Source organism: Gorilla gorilla, chromosome 16, assembly GCF_029281585.2.
Source record: "Gorilla gorilla gorilla isolate KB3781 chromosome 16, NHGRI_mGorGor1-v2.1_pri, whole genome shotgun sequence".
NCBI classification, from domain to species: Eukaryota; Metazoa; Chordata; class Mammalia; order Primates; family Hominidae; genus Gorilla; species Gorilla gorilla.
In genome coordinates this window covers 81,985,868-82,004,638 of record NC_073240.2, presented here as the reverse complement: position 1 = coordinate 82,004,638, position 18,771 = coordinate 81,985,868, and the positions used below count along the sequence as shown (strand labels likewise).

Sequence of the window (18,771 nt, the reverse complement as noted above, 5' to 3'; positions counted from 1 at the left end):
TTTACATTTTAGCCAAATATTAGAGTCACTGTGTATTTTAATTTCCATTTCCTTGATGACTAATGATGGTAATCAGTTTTTTCCACATGCTTATTTGCCATCTGTATATTTTCTGTGGTGACGTGCCTGTTCAGATTTTTCGCCTGTTTTGTACTGAGTCATTTGTTTTATTCCATTGTAAGAGTTCTTTACATATTCTAGGTACTAGTCCTTTGTCAGATACATGACTTGTGAATGTTTTCTTCCATCAGTGGCTTATCTTTTCATGCTCTTAGCAGTGTCTTTTGAAAAGCAAATGCCTTTAATATTTATGTAGTCTAATTTGTCAATTTATTCTTTGATGGATCATGCTTTTGGTATAGTATCTAAGAAGTCTATGTTTAACTCAGGGTCACAGAATTTTATGTATACTTTAAATACGTGCAGTCTACTTTATGTCAATAATAGATCAATATAGCTGTAAAAACTAGCAATGCTAGGTGTTTGATGGAAGAGTTTTAAAACGATTTTAGCCTGCCATTTTGCTAGAATCCAAAAAGTTCTCTTTTGACAAAGAAAAAATAGAATTTGTAAGTACAGTTGATCCTTGAACATCATGGGGGTTAGGGACGCTTACTCTTCATGCAGTTGAAAGTCCATGTATAACTTTTGACTCCTCTAAAACTTAACAACTAATAATCTACCGTTGACCAGAATATAGATAACATAAACAGTTAATTAACACATATTTTATATGTGTTATATACTGTATTCTTACAATTTAGTAAGCTAGAGAAAAGAAAATGTTAAGAAAATCATAAGGAAGAGACAGTAAATTTACTATTCATTAAGTGGAAGTGGCTCTTCACAAAGGTCTCCATCCTTGTCATCTTCACATTGAGTAGGCTGAGGAGGAGGAGGAAGAGGAGGTCTTCCTGTCTCAGGGCTGGCAGAGGCGGATGGAAGAAAATCCACGTGTAAGTGGACCTACACAGTTCAAACCCATGTTGTTCAAGAGTCGATTGTATTCACTAGAGGCATCAGCATATTAAAACACTAACAATTTTGTAAGGATTAAAAAATAATAAGAAGAATGTTTGAATAGGACAATATATACAGGGTTTTGGACTGAGACCTGAGTTCAATATCCTGGTTCTGCCATTTCCTTCCTGTATTTTCTTAACTTCTCTGAGTTCCAGTTTCTCCGTCTGTAAACCAGGGAGAGTAACCACATATCAGATTTGTATTAACAAAAATAGCATTTGTAAGGAAGCCTCTAGAGAGCCTTGCCTAACATAGACGGTCAAGAATTGTGAGTTTCCTTTTATTATTTGTTTATTTTCTGTTGGTTCTAATGCAATATGACTGATATGCTAGTTTCCTTTGTTTGTTTTGTTTTGAGACAGGGTCTTGTTTTGTTGCTCAAGCTGTTCTCAAACCTCTGGGCTCCAGTGATCTTCCCACCTCAGCCTCCCAAAGTGCTGGGATTACAGGCCTGACCCACTGTGCCCACCCCTAGTTTCCTTTTCTATCCTAAGAAGCTAAACCTCCAAAAGGGTCACTCTTTAGTATAATGTATGCCACATCCTTTACAGATTATGACACAATACAGCCCGTAGGAGGGAGTGTAATGCAAAGGGCAGGTTTCAAGGATGGTTCAAATACAAACTTGGCCTGGGCCACTTGTTGTTCAGAGCAAAGTCATTTTTATTGTAATGAAATTTTAAAAGGCAGTTACATTAGTTACACATATACACAACCGACTTAATAACTGTTAGTCATAGAGAACATTCAAGAAATACAAATGATTTATCCACAGCACAGTTCACATCCATAAGAAGAGAAATGGTTAAGTGCTTAAACTGTCCACTGACACCTGCTTATGAAATCTTTTTCTTTCTTTTTTTAAAGGAAACTGAGATTGTTAGATGAAGCAAGCCGTCCTGTTCCCGCACAGCCTGTGAAACCTCCATTTTGCCACTTTCAAGGTCAGTGCCCCACAGACCCTGGCCCGTTGTTGACCATAACACTAGCTTTGGCCACAAAAGCCAGGGACACCTACGCTTGGAAATGTGCCTGCACCACTGTGTGGTGCCTCCTTAAGTTGTCCAAGACTCCAGATGGTCAAAGAAAAGGTGAATGTCCAGGTGGCTCATGGCTCCTTAGTACAGGGGGTTTGGTGGGGAATGACCCCTGGCAGGTTAGGAGACAGCAACTTAGGCCAAGCCCATATTTTCTGGTAACATAAAGGACATTTCTATTCTGACTTGTTATTCCTAGAGCTGTTCCGGTCACTGGCTTCTTCCTGTTTATGTGGTAGCTCAGAACCGTGACGCAGCAAGGTGAGCCCAGAGAGGTGAGTGTTCACATTCTCGCATAGCTTATGGGCTGCCTAAAGTGCTGCCGGGAGTGGGGAGACCACCATTCATTTCCTGGGACTGGTTTCTTTCTCGGCTAAAGCTAGAAGGACACTGATGTTTGCATGTGTGGCTAATCTGGAGAACATGTAGTCACATTATTGACACGGAAGAGTAAAGCTCCCCAGTGTAAGTTCCTTAACAATCAGAATCCCCCCACTCCCTGCAACATTCACATCTCATGAAATAACAACAGTGTAGAATCTGGTATGTTGGAGAGTAGAGCAGAATGTGGCTATTTGTGATGGCTGTCGCTCCCTGAAGCCAAAGCTAAAAATAAAACTGGGGGGAGTGACGCATGGACAGAGTGTTCTAGAGCCATCCTTGGCCATCCTGTTGCCATCACTGACCCAGTCCTGATGGAGCCTTACTGTGGCTGCATCTGTGTCCTTGCTGCCGGCCCGGGTTGTCACTGTACAGACCTCTTCTGTGGGAAGCTGTCTGCTTGCCTGGCCTAAGGAAAGCCAGTTGAAAGTCTAGTAGTTCAAACAAGGGGTGAGCAAGGAAGTGAGTCACAGAGTCAAACAAAGTCACAAGTGCCTCTCCCCTTCCTAAATCCAGCTTCGAGCCCGTCTCCAGTCAGAGAGGTATCTGCTGGGCATGGGTTGAAGGACAAGCAGACCACAGGGGCCATGAGCATTCTGGCCTCCAAGGCTGGGCGGGACTGGCATGGGAGGCTCTTTTGCAAACCAGGATAATTAAATCCTCTGGGGCTTTAATTCTTACTCCAGTTTGTCTCGAAAATCCTTGGTGAAAACCCCTGGGGCACGTGCGATTCTCCCAGTCCTGGGCTTCTGCCCCTCCATCACCCCTATTTTCTTATTGACCCCATGACGGCTTTTACAAATCATAAGCAAAAAGTGCAGTCAGACTCTACTCAGATTTCCCGCCTATGCTCCTAGGACAGAGCTGGAAGGGAAGGAAGCTGGGCCTATTTAGTCATAATGCCTCCCCATCAGGTCTAGCTTTCATTCATCCATGAATCCTCACCCAAGGGCCAAGAACTGAGTTCACTGCACCCTGGACCCCTGTTGAGGTAGGAGAAGTAGATGTTGGGAGCAAAGATCCTCTCCTAATTTTGTTGCATCCCCTCAGTGCCCAGCACAGCTCCGGATACAGGGCAGGTTCACAGTCAGCGTGTTCACCTGGGTCTGTGTATGCACCTAAGAAAAGCCTCAACTCTCCTCCAAGAAACAGAAGAGGCAAAACAAACATAAGACCCCCCAAACTTCCAAAATCACAAGCTAAAGGCTATAAAAAGACTGTTTTCATTTCACTGAGAAACACTTCTTTGATCCAAAACCTATTTTTGTGCCTTTTTTGGGGGGAAATAATTATGCCCAAGGCCTGGGGCAAGCTCAAGCCTGCTGGAGGCAGAGGTGGCCCCAAGGGCAGGGCAGGCAGAGAAAGGCCCATTCTGGGGCTGGCCCTGGGAGGATGTGCAGGGTTTCAACCACCTGCCATTTCCCCAGAAGCAAGAAAGCCTCTGAGGTTGGAGTGAACACTGCATGCATCTACAGTGGAGACCCAATCACCATTACAGACAAAAAGCTCTAGAAACTGCAAAGTTGGGGTTAAGTTAGAGTCTAGGAACTGCAGTCATGCACAGCTGGCGACCAGCCAAAGGCATTTTACTGAGCAATGTTTGACTATTGTAGGTCCCCCAGCAACACTGAGCACATGGATCTCCCTGGTCAGACAGGGCTGGGGTTTAATGTGGAGCTTTCAATGGATCACAGCAAACACTCTCTCCAAACTCCTTCCTGCATGCTGGCCTCACTCCACTCTCAGGTTCCTAGAACCAATGCCACTCTTCTAGGTCCTGCAGAATCCATGGGCAGGGATGCACGGGTTGTTTCTGAGCAAGCAGCGTCTGCGAGGGCCTACCTGAAGGACTCTGGGAGGGACACAAGGGCTTTCCCAGAGGGTGGGTCCCTCCATGTGCCCTGCAGCAGCCACGGTACCTTTTCTACCATATGGGAGTCAGTGGGCTGATGGGCTGGTGATAAGAAACAGGGAGGGGGCGTAATGGTCACAAAAGGAAGGAAACACAAGAGGCCGAAGGAGTCCTCACTAGTGTAAGGGGGTGGGAGAAGGCAGAGGTCCCTGAAAACAGGGGGATGGATTCTTAAACTCTCCTCAAATCCAAGAGAAGCACAGCAAGCCAGGGATCATGGGCTCAGAGGTCAGCCAGGCAGAAGATTCTAGAGTCAGCCCTTGTTCTTGTCTTGAGACCACCAGAGAAATTCAAGGCCGGTGGGTGTGTGGCAGAACCAGAACTGGAACCCACGTCTTCTGCCCCTGAGACCTGCACTCTGTGCCTCCCAGAGCTGCTGTTCCTCCAGTCGGGCTGAAGAACGAAGGCTCAGGTGGCCTGGAAGAAAGTGTTTCATGGTGCCCGTGTGAGAAGGCCTGGGCGTCCTACCCTGCTATCTACATCTGTAAAGAAGGGCCAGGCCTCTGACCTCAAGGCGTGCTGTCCTGCAGGCTCTGGGCAGGCACAAGGTCCTCCTCTCACCAGTGGGGCAAGGATGAGACATGCTTATGTGGGATCAGGAACACAGCTATTCAGATCCAATTGGCAGGAGGGTGAGTGCTCCCTTGGGGCTCCTGTGGGAGGAAGGGGCTGCTTCCTCTAAGAGGAGGAGCTTGAATCTGCACCAGAGGCTTGGACCAAAGAACTGACCTACCCATGTGAGCATGCCCCTAGCTGTGCCTCCTGGTGACCCTGCCGAAGTGTCAGCCTGTTAGCCCAGCTCCCAGACCCTGGGCTGAGCATCCTCTGGTCATGGCCGGTGGTGCTGAGCTTGGGGACAGGGCCACACATTTTGGCTCTCTGCATACTCTGGATTCTATACACTCACGCTGGCCACACATGACAGACACAAGGCACAACACATCCATTAGGACAGCAAGTCCATGTCACACTGCACAAATTACATATGTTCCACGGCACAATGGATGCACAGACAGACCAGCGGAGCTGAGGGGCAGGCGCCTCTGTGTCTCTGTGCTTCTTGGCTCCAGCTGGCAGAACAAGGGCTGTGCACTCTGCTTGCCCATTTTTCCAGCATTCCCCCAGAGCCCCACGCATCCATCAGAAGTGAAATCAAGAAGAAATCTGCTTTCAGCATCCTGGGCAGGCCTGCTGGTGCTGCTTGGTCACTCTGGGCATTGGCTGAACTTTCATGGGTATAAGTTGTCTATTAAGAGATTATTCACAACCAAACTTAAGGACCCACTAGGCTCACCTCCTGAGAACACACAGATAAAATACAATAAATACAACTGATCCCCTAATGTCTGCCAGGGCCCCTGGTCAGTGGCCGAGCAGCCGCGGCTGCAGGGGAGAGTGGAGCGATGATGCGCCTGGGGATACACAGCGGGGGAGATGGCTTCTGGTGGGGGGCCTGCGGCAGGGCAAGCAGGGCGAGGGTGGGCCTCGTTCACATGGGCATCGACATCACAGTATGGGTGGCACTGTACAGCAGGGGCCTCACTCTGGCCGCAGCTACTCAGAAAACGGTGGAAACATGCCCAGGTCGGCAAAGTCTTCGATGTTATAGTTGCCAGTCCCCTGGGTTGGATCTCCCGGCATGGGCAGCATGTCCTGCAGAGGAGAGGAAAAGAGAGCCACAGGGAAGTCAGCTCCTCTGTCCGTGCACTGGGCACGTCCCAAGAGCCCAGCCTGCACTCACCCTCATGGCCATCCCTAAAGGGGCAGCCCAGAGGTCCTCCCCAGCCTTCTGCGGGATGCTCTGCAAGGGTCCTCAAATGTCTGAGACCCGGGGAAACTGTTCTCCCCAGGGAGCTGTGGTGACAGCAGGTAAACGGCATTAGGACGTGCCCTTTGTCTATCTAAGGTTGAGTCAGGGACCCAGGGTAGACGAGAGCCCCACTGGCGGGGAGACCCCAGGCTGGCCCCAAGCAAGGTGCACCTAACAGATAGCAGATGGCCAAAATATAAGAGAAATGCAACGCAGAGTGGAGTGGAAGGAAGATGTGTGTGGAGACCTGGGTGGCCTGTCTTCCATGTTTATCTTAGCGCAGGGACAAATCCCTGAATGGTTAGATTTCAGTTTCAACATGTCTTTCCAGTTCTCTGGGCCTCAGATGACCCATCCAGAAAACGGGAATAGCACTATTTCAATTTCTTACAGCCAATTCCCCAACATGTGTTCTGTTGAATTCTCAGCCCATGTGATACTCTGTGAGAAAAGAATTCTGTGGACAAATAAGTTTGGGAAACAAGGCACACTTTGCCTACCTCCTAGAAATCCAGTCCTTATTGGTGTAATAAAAGCTCTGATACGTCCTGCAATAAAGAAACTCAATAACTTTGTTTAACCAGTTTTTCGTAAGCTTATTTGGCCAAGAATTCTTTTTAGCTTCGTGACCATGAAGATCCATGTCAGGAAATTCTGCCTTACAGGGTTGCTGTGGGGCCTCAGAATGGGCAAGGAACAAGGCCTTACAGAAGGAGGAAGGAGGAGATGGCTGCAGTCAGGGGAGGCAGGCGAAGGCCTGGGTGAGCCGTTCCCCTGCACATTCACAGAATGCTGCCCTGAGTGACATCTGAGTCCCAGGCCTTTGTCTATGAAGACACAGCTGACCCCCGCAGGATAGGGGCTTGGGATGAGGGTAGGGTATACGGAGCACTGATTCTTGAGAAGGAGGGGTTGCGATCCTGGGAGTCTCAGAACCCTCCGACGACGTGGTTCCTGCCCCTATCATTGCTTTGCAGGGCAGGCCTGGGGCATGCAGGACGTGCCTGGGCTCCTGTTACAAGGACCTGGAGGGATGGCTGAAGGGGAGTTAATGGGCTCGTACCTCCATTTGAAGCCTTCCAGTAGGAATGTTTCTGGCTGAAAGTTGAGCCAAGGAAGCCCACAAGGGGCAGGGGCCTGCTCTGTGGGGCTGCAGCAGTGCCATCCCCAGCCACACAGTCTGCCTTAGACACGAGGGATGGTCTAGAAAGGTCTCAAATAATGGAGAGTTTCAAGGTGCCCAGGTATCCTCGATCGGGGACTCTCCCTGAGCTTAACCACAGAGGAGAGCAGAGCCAGGGCAAGGCTGGCACTGAGCAAGGGCCTGGGTGGGGATGTCCTCCACATCCTGGGGGCTACACTGGGAAGAAAGAGGGTCAGCCAGTGACAGACAGCCAAGCCTGGGGGTGCCTGCAGCTCTTAGGAGAGACCCCCTTTGGCCTTGGTTTTGTGCCTCTCGCCTGGATAGCTCTGGAGTCTGGGAAGCCTCTCCAGCTGCAGCCTCCTCTATTGTGCGGCTTAGCTCAAAGGCTACATCAGCCCCTTCTCCTTCCCACATGCACCTGACGTTTCTGGCTGGGTAGGATGGGGCTTTCTACTCCTGGACTCCCTCTAGCCCAGGCTGGGCCAGAACTCACGATGGCTATCGGGCAGGCGGTGGTGCGGCAGAGACCGAGGGGGAAAGGAAGCAGAGAGAAGGCGCCGGTACCTACGAGAAGGCGGTGCTCGCTCGATTTACCTGGAACACTTCAGTCTGACCGGGCTGCTGGTGGGTGTGCTGCTCACCGCTCTGCTGGCCATGGTGCTGGCTTTGCCACTGCGACCAGACTTCCGAGGGCCGCCCTTGGAACTGCCCGCTACTTTGTCCACTTTCAGCTGAAAGATTCGACACACAGGACACTTCCTTTAAAAGCCATCCCGTGGTTCTGTGAGACCTAAGAACCACTGCGGCTGGAGGGCCTCCCGCTTCTGAAAGGCATGTTCCATCCAGAGCTGGCTGAATGTGTTTGCTATCCTCGTCTTTCTCACTGGCTGACAGATCATAAATGGAGTGGATAAGAGACACAGGAGCCCTTTGCCCAATGGTGCAGGTACTTGGCCAGAGAGGATGGCTCTTCCTGAGGTCACCTGCCAGGTGACTAGGTGCTTTAAGCCTTGGAGTGCTCCTTGCACTTGGTGACTGTGCACAAAGGCCTCCTGCGGGCATCTGGGGGCAAGGGGCATGTCTGTTGCATGCAGAGTGTGGGCTGAGAGAGGGTCTGTCCTCAGCTGTATGGTGTTGGCATGAGGAGGAAGACACACCTGCCCCTGCTCCTGATTCCCTCTCGGTCCACCGAATGCTCTTGAAAGGCATCTGGCCCTGCTAGAGGAAAAGCCTCACCTTGGCATTCCCAACCTCAGCCTCTGCCCCCGAGCAACTCCTCGGAAGCCGCACACGCGTTATACAAGGTCCCCCTACAGAGCCAAGCACCACAGTCTTTTCCTGCCTGGCTCTTTGGCAGAGTGTTTTCTTTGCATCAGTTTGTTTGCAGGGGAAGAAATTTGGGCACTGGTCAGACAAGATAAGGTTCCTCTGTGGGAATCAGCACATTCATTTATAAATGAGAGCCACTTTGCTTCTGTCTACAGTTTATACAAAAAAACAGCCAATGGAAGCAAACAAAAAATAGGAAACATAAGTGGAATTGGTTTTTTACATATGAGAAAGAGTCTTACTCCACTGCCCTGGCTGGAATGCAGTGGTGCAATCATGGCTCACTTCAGCCTTGAAATCCTGGGCTCAACCAATCCTCCAGCCTCAGCCTCCCTCATAGCTGGGACTACAGGCTCATGCCACAATGCCTGACTAATTAAAAAACATTTCTTTTTTTTTTGTAGAGACGGGGTCTGGCTATGTTGCCCAGGTTGGTCTCAAGCTCCTGGCCTCCTGCAGTCCCCCTGCTCTGGCTTCCCAAAGTGCTGGGATGAGTGAGCCACTGCGCCTATCCAGTAAGTGGAATTTTGTCTAAAAAAATTTTTGAGATTCAACCAAAGAGGAGGCTTAAAAAAATACCTTCAGAGAGGATACCTTTAAGGAACATCAAAAATCTTAGAAGCTTTTTTTCTTGTTTCAAATCATTCAGTACCATTTTGGAGATAATGGGCTCTCTGTCAAGCTCTGGGTGGCAAGACAAGCCCCATCTTGTACCATACTACTCTTCCCAACGATCATGCTGGCCACAGGGAAGCCTCAGGCCCCACCCAACCCCCAGCCTGGGCACTGTGTTAATGTGAGGCCAGGTTAGAAAGTGTTCAGGGAGAAGAATCTCTCTCTCTCCCTCTCTCTCTCTCCCACCCATCCATCCATATATAATGCCTGAGACATAAAGGGCTTTAATAAAATGCATAAGGTCCCTTTAATGCCTTACCATTGGTGCTTTTCAAACTCTACATGATGACAATAGTTGGTAAGGAATTCTTTAAAATTGAGGCAGGGTACAATTCCCCTCCTTAGCATAAGAGAGATTTAAATCTACTGTGCACAGAGGATTCTGCTATAAAAAAATTCATCTGCCTATGTGAAATGTCTTTTCCTAATAATCCCACACAAGACCCCAAGGGCCAGGAGGAACTCTTTCATAGAATCGTGTCCACTGGCCTCATTAATTGGCTCAGCAGAGGGAAGGCTGGGTCCACAACTGTGGCAAAGTTAAAACAGTAGCATCGCCAGCTGGAGCTACGAGGAAATTCCCACCTGACAGGCACCTGTCCCATTCTGGAAGCCTGCAGAGGCTGAGCACAAGATGGGGCCTTCAGTGGGTCCATGTTGCTTGGCAGGAGGGTGGAGGGACATAGCCACCTGTGCTGAAGGAAGGGTATGGTAGACTGGGGGAATGTCCTTATGCATTCAGGAAGATGACTGCCACACAGGGTCACCCAGGATGCTGCTGCAGTGATGGTTTCCTTGGGGCTTGCCCATCACAAATCAATGCCCTCAGCCCTTCCTCCTTAAAGCACATACCTACCTCTCCTTCCCTTTGCCATCAACATTTACAGCCACCCCCCCACACAGCATCTTCTCCTTTCCCTCCCTTCTCAACCCTGTGCAATTACTCTACTGCCAGGCCCCATCCAATAGGCATTTGAAGAGTGCCCATTCTTCTCAATCTCTCTTGAGTATCCAACAGTCTTGATCATTCTGTTTGAAACTATCTTGTTGACTTCTAGGACTGAACTTGATTTTGGTTCTGCTACTTCTTACACTACTCTTTCTCACGTGCCTCCTGGTCCTTACTGTAAGTGACCTTGTCTCTTAACATATGTTGAAAGCAGGGGTCTGAGTCAGGCCTTCATTCTCGTCAACAAACAAGAAGGAAATAACCTCTTCTAATCTCATCAACTGACTCATTCATTTATTCACTTGGCAAATATTTCCTGAGCTCCTGCTCTGACGTGGGCTCCATGCTGGTACTGTACATACACTGGAGAATAAGATCATTCCTCCCTCAACAAGCATATAGCATGGTTGGGAAAGGGAGCAAACGGGCGATTCTGCACAGGTGAGAGCTGCTCTAAGAGTCAGAGGAACTAGAATAAAAACCCTTATGAGGGATACCTAACTAGCCATGACAAGTAGAAAAGGTTTTTCAGAGATCTCAGATGACACCAGAAGGGGAATTAGTAATTAATCCGGTATAGGGCTTGGAGGTAAGGTTGAAAATAATTCTAGAGAAAAGGGTCAGTCTGTTCAAAGGCCTGATGGTGAAAAAGGGCTTGGTTCATCTGGGCATCTACAGGTGGCTCAGGATGGAAGAGGAATAGAGTGAGATCAGGCAAGTCATAAGAGATAAGACTGGAGGGTAAGCCAGGGGTCAGGTTCCACACTGTCAGTATGACCAATTTTGGGGACAACAGAGAAACACTGAAGGTTTTTAAGCAGAAGCAGGAAGCACACAGATGTGTATGGTCCATGGGTGGGTGGACAAAAAGAGAGGAAAAGAGACCAACCGAGAAAGGAATGCGGTAGACAAGAGGAGAGGGAAGGAGCCAGACGGGAGGAGGCTGCTGTAGCAATCCTTAAAAGAGACGACAGTGGCTCAAAACACAGAACAAAAGCCAGCTGGAGAGCAGTGGGTGGATTTGAGATGTGATGGAGAAGGAGGTGCCTAGGCTTGTTGATTGATTACTGACTGTGCTGAGGGGTGTGAGTGGGAAGAGCTAGGGATGATAAACTTGCGCTTCTGGTGGTATTGACAGGCTGGGGTCGGCTGAGTTCCCACTCCCCTAAATACCATCTCTCAACTCCTACCTGCTTTCCTCCATTCTCACTGCCCCAACCAGTGCTGTGAGTCATGGCCACACCCACTGCCCCCATAACCACACAGCTACCGGTGTGATCTCCCTCCACCAGTAGTCCACTGCTTACAGACTGCTTAGTGGTTGACCGCGGTCTATGCAGTAACATCCGTGTTCTGGATGTTGGCATGAAGATCCTTCACGATCTGGATCTATTTTTAGCCTCATCTCCCACTTCGTGTCTAATTCCAGCCCCTCTTGCCCTAGTCACATGACAATACTTGCATGTCCCCCATGAGCCACATGCTGTTACATCTCTGTGCTACTGCACATGTGTTCTTTCTGTCATGTACATCCTTCCCCTTCTCTGTGCCTAGATAATTCTGTGCATGGGCCACCTCCCAGCCCAGATAGACTGTGTTATGGGCTGATAACACCTGGGCCAGCTGCATGGGCTTTCAGACCACGGGTCAGAATCTTGAGGAGCTTGTGGGTTCCTAGGTCACAGAGGCAGGGATGACATCCTCCTTTTTAAAAAATTTGAAGCTCCATGCTATCATTCTCCTCTCATTAACACTTTTTCTTGTGAGGTTCAGCTGATTTGGAAATTGCCCTAAGACTTAAGGCTCACTTGAAGTCCTGCTTGGAGGTCCTATGTAGTTGGGTTTAGCTCAGTGGTTCCCAATCGGGTGATTTTGCGCAACCCCACCCCCCCCCACCAAACCAAGGGGGACATTTGACAATGTCTGGAAACATTTGCCATTATCATAAACAGAGAAATCCTAGTAGGTAGAGGCAGGGAGATGCTGCTGAACCCCCTGTAAGGAACAGACAGCCCCCCCACAACAAAGAATTATCCAGCCTAAAATGTCAATAGTGCTGACACTGAGAAACCCTGCTGGATAAAGTAACAAGGTGCACCAAAGGGCAGCTCATTCTCTTACAAATGCCTTCTAGGCAGAAGAAAAACGCACCTTACAGCAAGGATCACAGTCTTCCTGAGCCTTCTGGCTAGGGCCTCACCTTTTCAACACTAACTAGTATTAGGGACGGAGAGGTCTATAATTCCCCACAATTCACTGGTAAAAATGTCCGGGACTGAGCTTTGTGGGCAGGAGCTGGGGAGGAAGAGGGTGCATGGCGTCTGCAAACATTTCAGATCGGCGAAATCCTACTGGCTCCCTGCCTGTGCTTAGTCTACCCTGTTCCCCTATTTCGAATTATGCCTTTCGTTTCTCACTCCAGATATTTTTGAAATAATAAATTCCTTTTTTTTTTGAAGTGGAGTCTTCCTCTGTCATCCAGGCTGGAGTGCAGTGGTGCAATCTCGGCTCACTGCAACCTCCACCTCCCAGATTCAAGCAATTCTCCTGCCTCAGTGCGCACCACCATGCCCGGCTAATTTTTGTATTTTTAGTAGAGACAACGTTTCACCATGTTGGCCAGGCTGGTCTTGGACTCCTGGCCTCAAGGGATCAACCTGCCTCGGCCTCCCAAAGGGCTGAGATTACAGGTATGAGCCACCACACCCAGCCTGGAATAACAAATTCTTCCAATTCTCCTCTCCAAAGTGAGTATGGGCTAGGTGGGGCAGGCTGCGATGGACATGGCTCTTTTACAAAAAGACAATATGTTCTGGATGTGTTTCTCCAGCTTTGTAAAAGACATTCATCCCCAGAGTTGTTTATCTATTGTGACCTGATTTAATCTGTATCGACCTGATCTGACTTGTGTCATGCATGGATGAATTGCTTTAGAGACCTCACCCTAAACTGAGACGCATGTGGGGAACAAGGAGCTATGGACATGCTGGTGCTTGCCAAGACACTATATCTGGAAAGCATGCTGCTAAGAAAATAATGTAACTTAGATCCTACATATGTGTATGCCACACTTGGAGCAAGTCAAGGAATTAAAACCTGATCTGCTACAGCACCTTTGAGCCATTTCTCTTTGAGCAACCTGTGCACTTGGCTCCCTGCATTTCTCCAAGAAACAAGGTAATATCAACAAGCAGATGCCTGGCAGTAGTTGAGATGAAAAGAAACTGAGCAATTTGAGGATTCAGGTCATATACATTCTTGCCAGTTATCAATTTATTGCCTCTTGGCTCTAAATCCATCCTTCTTTGCCATGTTTCATGATACTGAAACTACACCCTGCAAACATTTCTCCTTTGTCAGCGAGTGCAGCGTTAGGCTTTCTCAACAGAGGACGCTGGAGAGACAAGCGAGGTACTGCAGAGAAGTGGCTTCTCTTCCCGGATCAGGTGTTTCTTTCCTCCTGCAGTGTGTGTAACAGCAGTGTGCAGGATGTCAGTGTGCTCCCTCTTCAGCACATTTCTCTACCACCCAGAGGCTGCTTCCTGTGAGTCAGTTTTACCTGCGGGCACTCCCTGGGGAAATTCTTGGCCACCTGGTGGGGTGGGTGTGTAGACCATTTCTGGTCCATCTGCACCCCCTACTGAGTGTCTCAGTCAGCGGGCAGTCTGCTTTTACAGACCGACTGCAGTCCAGAGCATCTGCAGTGTGTTACCAAGACAGATGCACATTCTCCAACAAGCGCTGAACCTCAGGTTTTGTGGGGTGGGGTCTCCTCTTCCAAGTTCTTAGTTCCTGTCTTGTCTACTTTTCCTTAGCCTTAGAGGTAGAAGCTGCTGCCCACATTTATTATTCCTGTATTCCTCAGGGTCCTTCTTAACCACCTTTAATTAGTCACAAAATCTTTAACTTTTTCATGTTTAAATTACTGCCATGGTTTCTGTCTCCTGACTGGGCCCTACAGGCACAACACTTTCCCCACTTACTTTGTTAAGGGAATAAATGCTTGGATTTTTCAGGGCTTAAGTAATGGGACTGTGCAGTTTCCTAGTGGATGCTACATTTCAAATGGCTAGGTTTTTGCTGTGACTGGACTCAAAATGAAAATGATACTAAGACTGGAAACACAATTATGACAGCAGTAAAGCTCAAGATAACTTGAAAGGTCTGAAATGGAAGAAATGCTTTGGCCTGACTCCTGAAAGCTCGTGGAACAAAACCAGCATGTGTTTCACAGAAAGGGCTGAGACCCAGGCAGGGCCGTTTTTTCTCACTCAATGTATAAACTCAGTCTACAAAGCTATCCTGAGGAGTCTGCTACAGTTGAAGCACTGTTCAAAAGTGACATGCCATGCTTGTCACAACTCGATGTCTGCCCCTGGTCCACCACTGGGTGACGTCCGGCAAGTCTGCTCAGCAGGCATTCCAAATCCCCTGCCTGCTCCAGCCAGCCAGAAGCAGGAGGCTGGGATCAACCGCATTATCTCTCTGGGCTCTGGGCTCTGGCCACGGATAATGAACTGAGGCCAGGTACCGTGGGGTGCTGTCAGGGCTGGGAACCCATCAGTGCCACACCAATAGGCCCCAGGGCTGCACAGAGGGCACTGGGAAGCCACTCAGATGTGCCCATGCTGGGCTAGGGTGTGTGTCCATTGCAAATGTAAACACGGCCTGTTTTTTAAGCCTGCTTTGTGTTTAATAATTAATGAAACTGACCATTAATGGGGCAGACTGCTCTGTTCCTTCTCCACTCACCGATTCTTACCTGCTCTGTTCCTGCTCCACTCACCCATTCTTACCTGCTCTGTTCCCTGCACCCTTTCCCACTGTGCCTCGGGAGTAACCATCCTCACTAACGAACAACCCTTTGGGTTCTCTTCCTAACCACACACACACACACCCTCTTTCTTCTGTCCTTAACCAAAGCCTGCCCTCTTCTCCCAGCCAGCACTCCACTTCCTTGAAGCCCTGTGGAGTAAAAGCTGACCCTGTGGTCAGAAGGGGGTCTGGTGTCCACCCATTTTCCAGGCCCCTCTACACCTCTGATGTGAACCCCAACACCTTATGCTGGGTCCCCTCTGCCTGCACTGGGAGCTTTCCTCCAGCAGTGTACTCATCACAGACGATGACAGCAACCCCTCGCCTCGAGGTCTCCCTCTCCCTCCCAAGACTGTGCCTCCCTTCCTACTCTCCTGCTCAGCTTCGTCTCCACTCTATCACCTGTTCACTCCACCACAGCCTGGCTTTCAACACACTCTCCCTGCATCCTATTCCACTCAAATAGCTGTGGCCAAAGGTAACACATGATGCACTGATGGCAAGGCCATAAGAAACTTCTCAGTCCTTCATTTCTCGATTTTATACGCTTTTTCCATGCCCTCATTGGAAGGGTTCCAGCCCCTTTCTCATGAATGTACATCAAGGGCCATCTGCTGGGACATCCAATTCCTGCTTAATTCTGAGGTCCCCTGTGAATGGATTTGAAAATGATGGTAAGTACAGAGTAGTGGTTGGGAACACAGTCTCAGATGTACTGCCCAGCTTTGATTCTTGGCTCCAAAGGCATGATTCTGCTATTATCAGCTATAGTAAGTTAGCCTGGGTAAGTTATCTGACCTCAGTGTGCCTTAGTTTACTTATCTGTGAGATGGGAATAATAATGGTATCTCCTTCTTAGGGCTATTGTGAGCACTGAATGAATGCTACATGCTAGCATATAATAAGTACCTACCAAGGGCAGGCTGCTATCATTACTATTATTATCATCTGAGTGTGAGATAGCTCAAAGGCAAATGTAAAAACCGAACCTGGAGCCCCATCTGTGTTGAGCCTGTTCTTGGCCACAGTGGTGCAGTGGCCTCAACCCAGGGCTTCATCCTTCCTGTGTCCCATCTCCATTTATACTTCAGGGCCTGGCATTTGTTTAGTGGAGACTAGACAGAGGCATGGAGCTAAAGGCACTGGATGGTTGGGGCAGGGAAGTGGCCTGCCCACCTGTCTCGTCACGGCCACAGTGGGATGCTCCAAGACCTTGCCACGGTTGCGTGTTAGCTCTGCTCTGAAGCCTCTCTTGACCCCATCAGACATAACGACTGTCCTGGCCTGCAGCCACAAGGGCCCCCACGCAGACCATGGCTGCCACACCTGCAGACTGTCCTGCCTGCCTCCCTTTACCTGTCTGTCTCCCCTGACCCAGTCTCTGGACTGTGTCCTTCTCTAAGTGGGGACCAGGTCTCCTGTCTTCTGTTTTCTAGGGCTGATTCGGGGCCTGGCACTGAAGGTTTTTTTGAGTAGATCGGTGCCAGATGGTCCCTGGGCTTCCGGGAAGGACTAGGTACCCAGGAGGCCTTGAGTCTACGAGGCCCACCTTCAGGAGGAGGTGAAGGGGTCTCTCCACACCCAGGTGGGGAACCAGATGTGGAGAAGGATCTCACGTGTGACTGCAGGAAGGTGGATGCTATCCTGAGAAACAGGATTCTGGGCTCAAGGTGGTAACCGTGCTGAGTGCCTGGCTGACTTGAGAGCAACTGCCACGGGGTTTCTCCTTCCTCAGACAGGGTGCTGTGCTTCTAAACTGGGTTCCAGTGAACCACGTGGCGAGAATACTTAACAGGCGAAGAGGAGAACACACTGCAAGTAAACGGGACTAAGGCTGGAGGGACAAGCATGGCCTCAGGAAATGCTGTGCCCCAAGACCTCGGGCTGAGTGGGACGGACGTGCTGCTGTTAGCGGAGGAGGTGGGGAGGGCTGGGCAGCAGATGACAACTCCCCATTGTGTGCTAGGGGCTCTGCACAGCATTTTTCTTTCTTTTGTTTTTTCAGACAGGGTCTCACTGTGTCACCCAGGCTGGAGTGCAGTGGTGTGATCATGGTTCACTGCAGCCTCAACCTCCTGGGATCAAATGATCCTCCCACCTTAGCCTCCTGAGTAGCTGGAATTACAGGCATGCACCACCACACCTGGCTAATTTTTTTTTTTTTTTTTTTTGTAGAGACAGGGTTTTGCTATGTTGCCCAGGCTAGTCTCGAACTCCTGGGCTCAGGTGATCTGCCACCTTGACCTTTCAAAGTGCCGGGATTACAGATGTGAGTCACCGCGCCCTTCCTGCACAGAATTGTTCATAAGGCTGACAGACAAGCAGTTCTAATGGAAGCTTTTAACTTGCCACGTGGAAATTCAGATGTTTGGGCTCAGATTCACGCTCATCTGAGGAATCAATTCTGCAGAGAAAAGCTCTATGAGCTGCACTGCTGGGTGTCACCCAGTGACCTCACTGTGAGAAAGCAGGCACCAGCTTGGACTTCTTACCAGGACCACGGGTCTCTTATGAGTCTGTCCTGACGTGGAGTGGAGCCCCAGCCCTGGGAGACATGCTGAGGAGGTTCCCTAAACACACGGAGAGTGGGCAAGGCCCAGGATCCTGAGAAATGCACGGGACACAGCGGTTCCTTAACCCTCTAGGGCCTGACGTTTTGTTAACAAAGTAAGATAGGTGTTTTTAATATTTAAAAGAGACAGAAAACTTTGCAGTGTTATTTATGCAATTGATTGTCTCTATAGCTATTCTCTAGTTTCTTGAAACAAGACTATAAGGTTTTTGACTTGGGGGACCTGAAAATCCTTGCCAGGGCCATAATGGGTTAAAATGGTATTCAGATCACCTCACAGCACAGCAACATCATCCCAGTGCCTTGAAAATGATAAAGTCAAATCACAAAGCCAAGGCCTAAGCATCCAGTCTCTTAGGAACACCATAGGCCTCCTCATAGCCAGAGAGAGAGGAGGTGCTTGGAAACCTCCAGACCTTGTTTTGGTAGCTGGGAGCTTGGAGCTCAGCCTCCTGAATTCAGGCTGTTCAGAAAGCATTTGTGCTGGCTTTCCCAGAATCTCACTCCCTCATTCCCCACCTACCGAACCCTGGAGTCCTGTTGGCAAGACTGGAGTAGGCATTCCCACTTGGCGAGGAGGTAGCTGGGCTGGAGAGGGGGCTGTAGGAAGAGGGGTCTGCCGGGTAGGTGTGGCTCGTTCCAATCCCAAAGGGAGATGACTGAGTCTTGCTGGACTGAGATGGGATTTGCTACAATCAGGACAAAGCAAAGAGATGGAAAGCATCACCAGCAGACCCCCGCCCCCCAACCCATGCCCCAGGCTGGTCGCAGGGGCAGTGCCTGCTCTGGGTTGACAGTGACTCCCCATGACCCTCTTGTCTGGCTAGGCACAGGCCTGGGATCAGCCCGGTGTGTGAGGGCCCAGAAACTGCAGGATCTTTGGGGCACGTCTGGTTGAAGTTACTCCCCAGGGCTACAAGGATCCGGGCCCTCTGGAGTCTGGTTACCAAGGCCTTGGCATTATGAACACCTAGAACTCCCTCAGCCCAATCTACACCCACCCTCACAGTGACTATGAGGGTCTGGGGATGTCACAAGGGTTGGTGGTTTCATGCCCTCCTGGCGCAGGGGCAGCCAGAGGTCCAGAGTAGTGAGGGGCTCATTCTTGATGGGGTGTCTCAACC

At 49.5% G+C, this 18,771-nt stretch overlaps 1 protein-coding gene across 6 annotated transcripts in view; it reads right to left on the bottom strand.

Moving 5' to 3' along the window:
* Positions 1–1,662: 1,662 nt before the first annotated feature.
* The window catches only part of ARNT2 (aryl hydrocarbon receptor nuclear translocator 2), a 197,114-nt gene continuing 180,005 nt past the window's right edge, over positions 1,663–18,771 (bottom strand). For 3 of the 6 annotated variants that reach the window (XM_004056650.5, XM_004056649.5, XM_019011005.4), the window contains exons 17-19: positions 18,171–18,336; positions 7,902–8,038; positions 1,663–6,006 (exon numbers count right to left, since the gene is read on the bottom strand). In XM_004056650.5, the coding sequence (XP_004056698.1) occupies positions 5,908–6,006; positions 7,902–8,038; positions 18,171–18,336 (402 nt within the window). In that variant the 3' untranslated portion in view covers positions 1,663–5,907. Of the gene's footprint in view, positions 6,007–7,871; positions 8,039–18,170; positions 18,337–18,771 lie in introns of all 6 variants that reach the window. The other 3 variants (XM_019011003.4, XM_063698766.1, XM_063698767.1) reach the window with 3 other exon arrangements.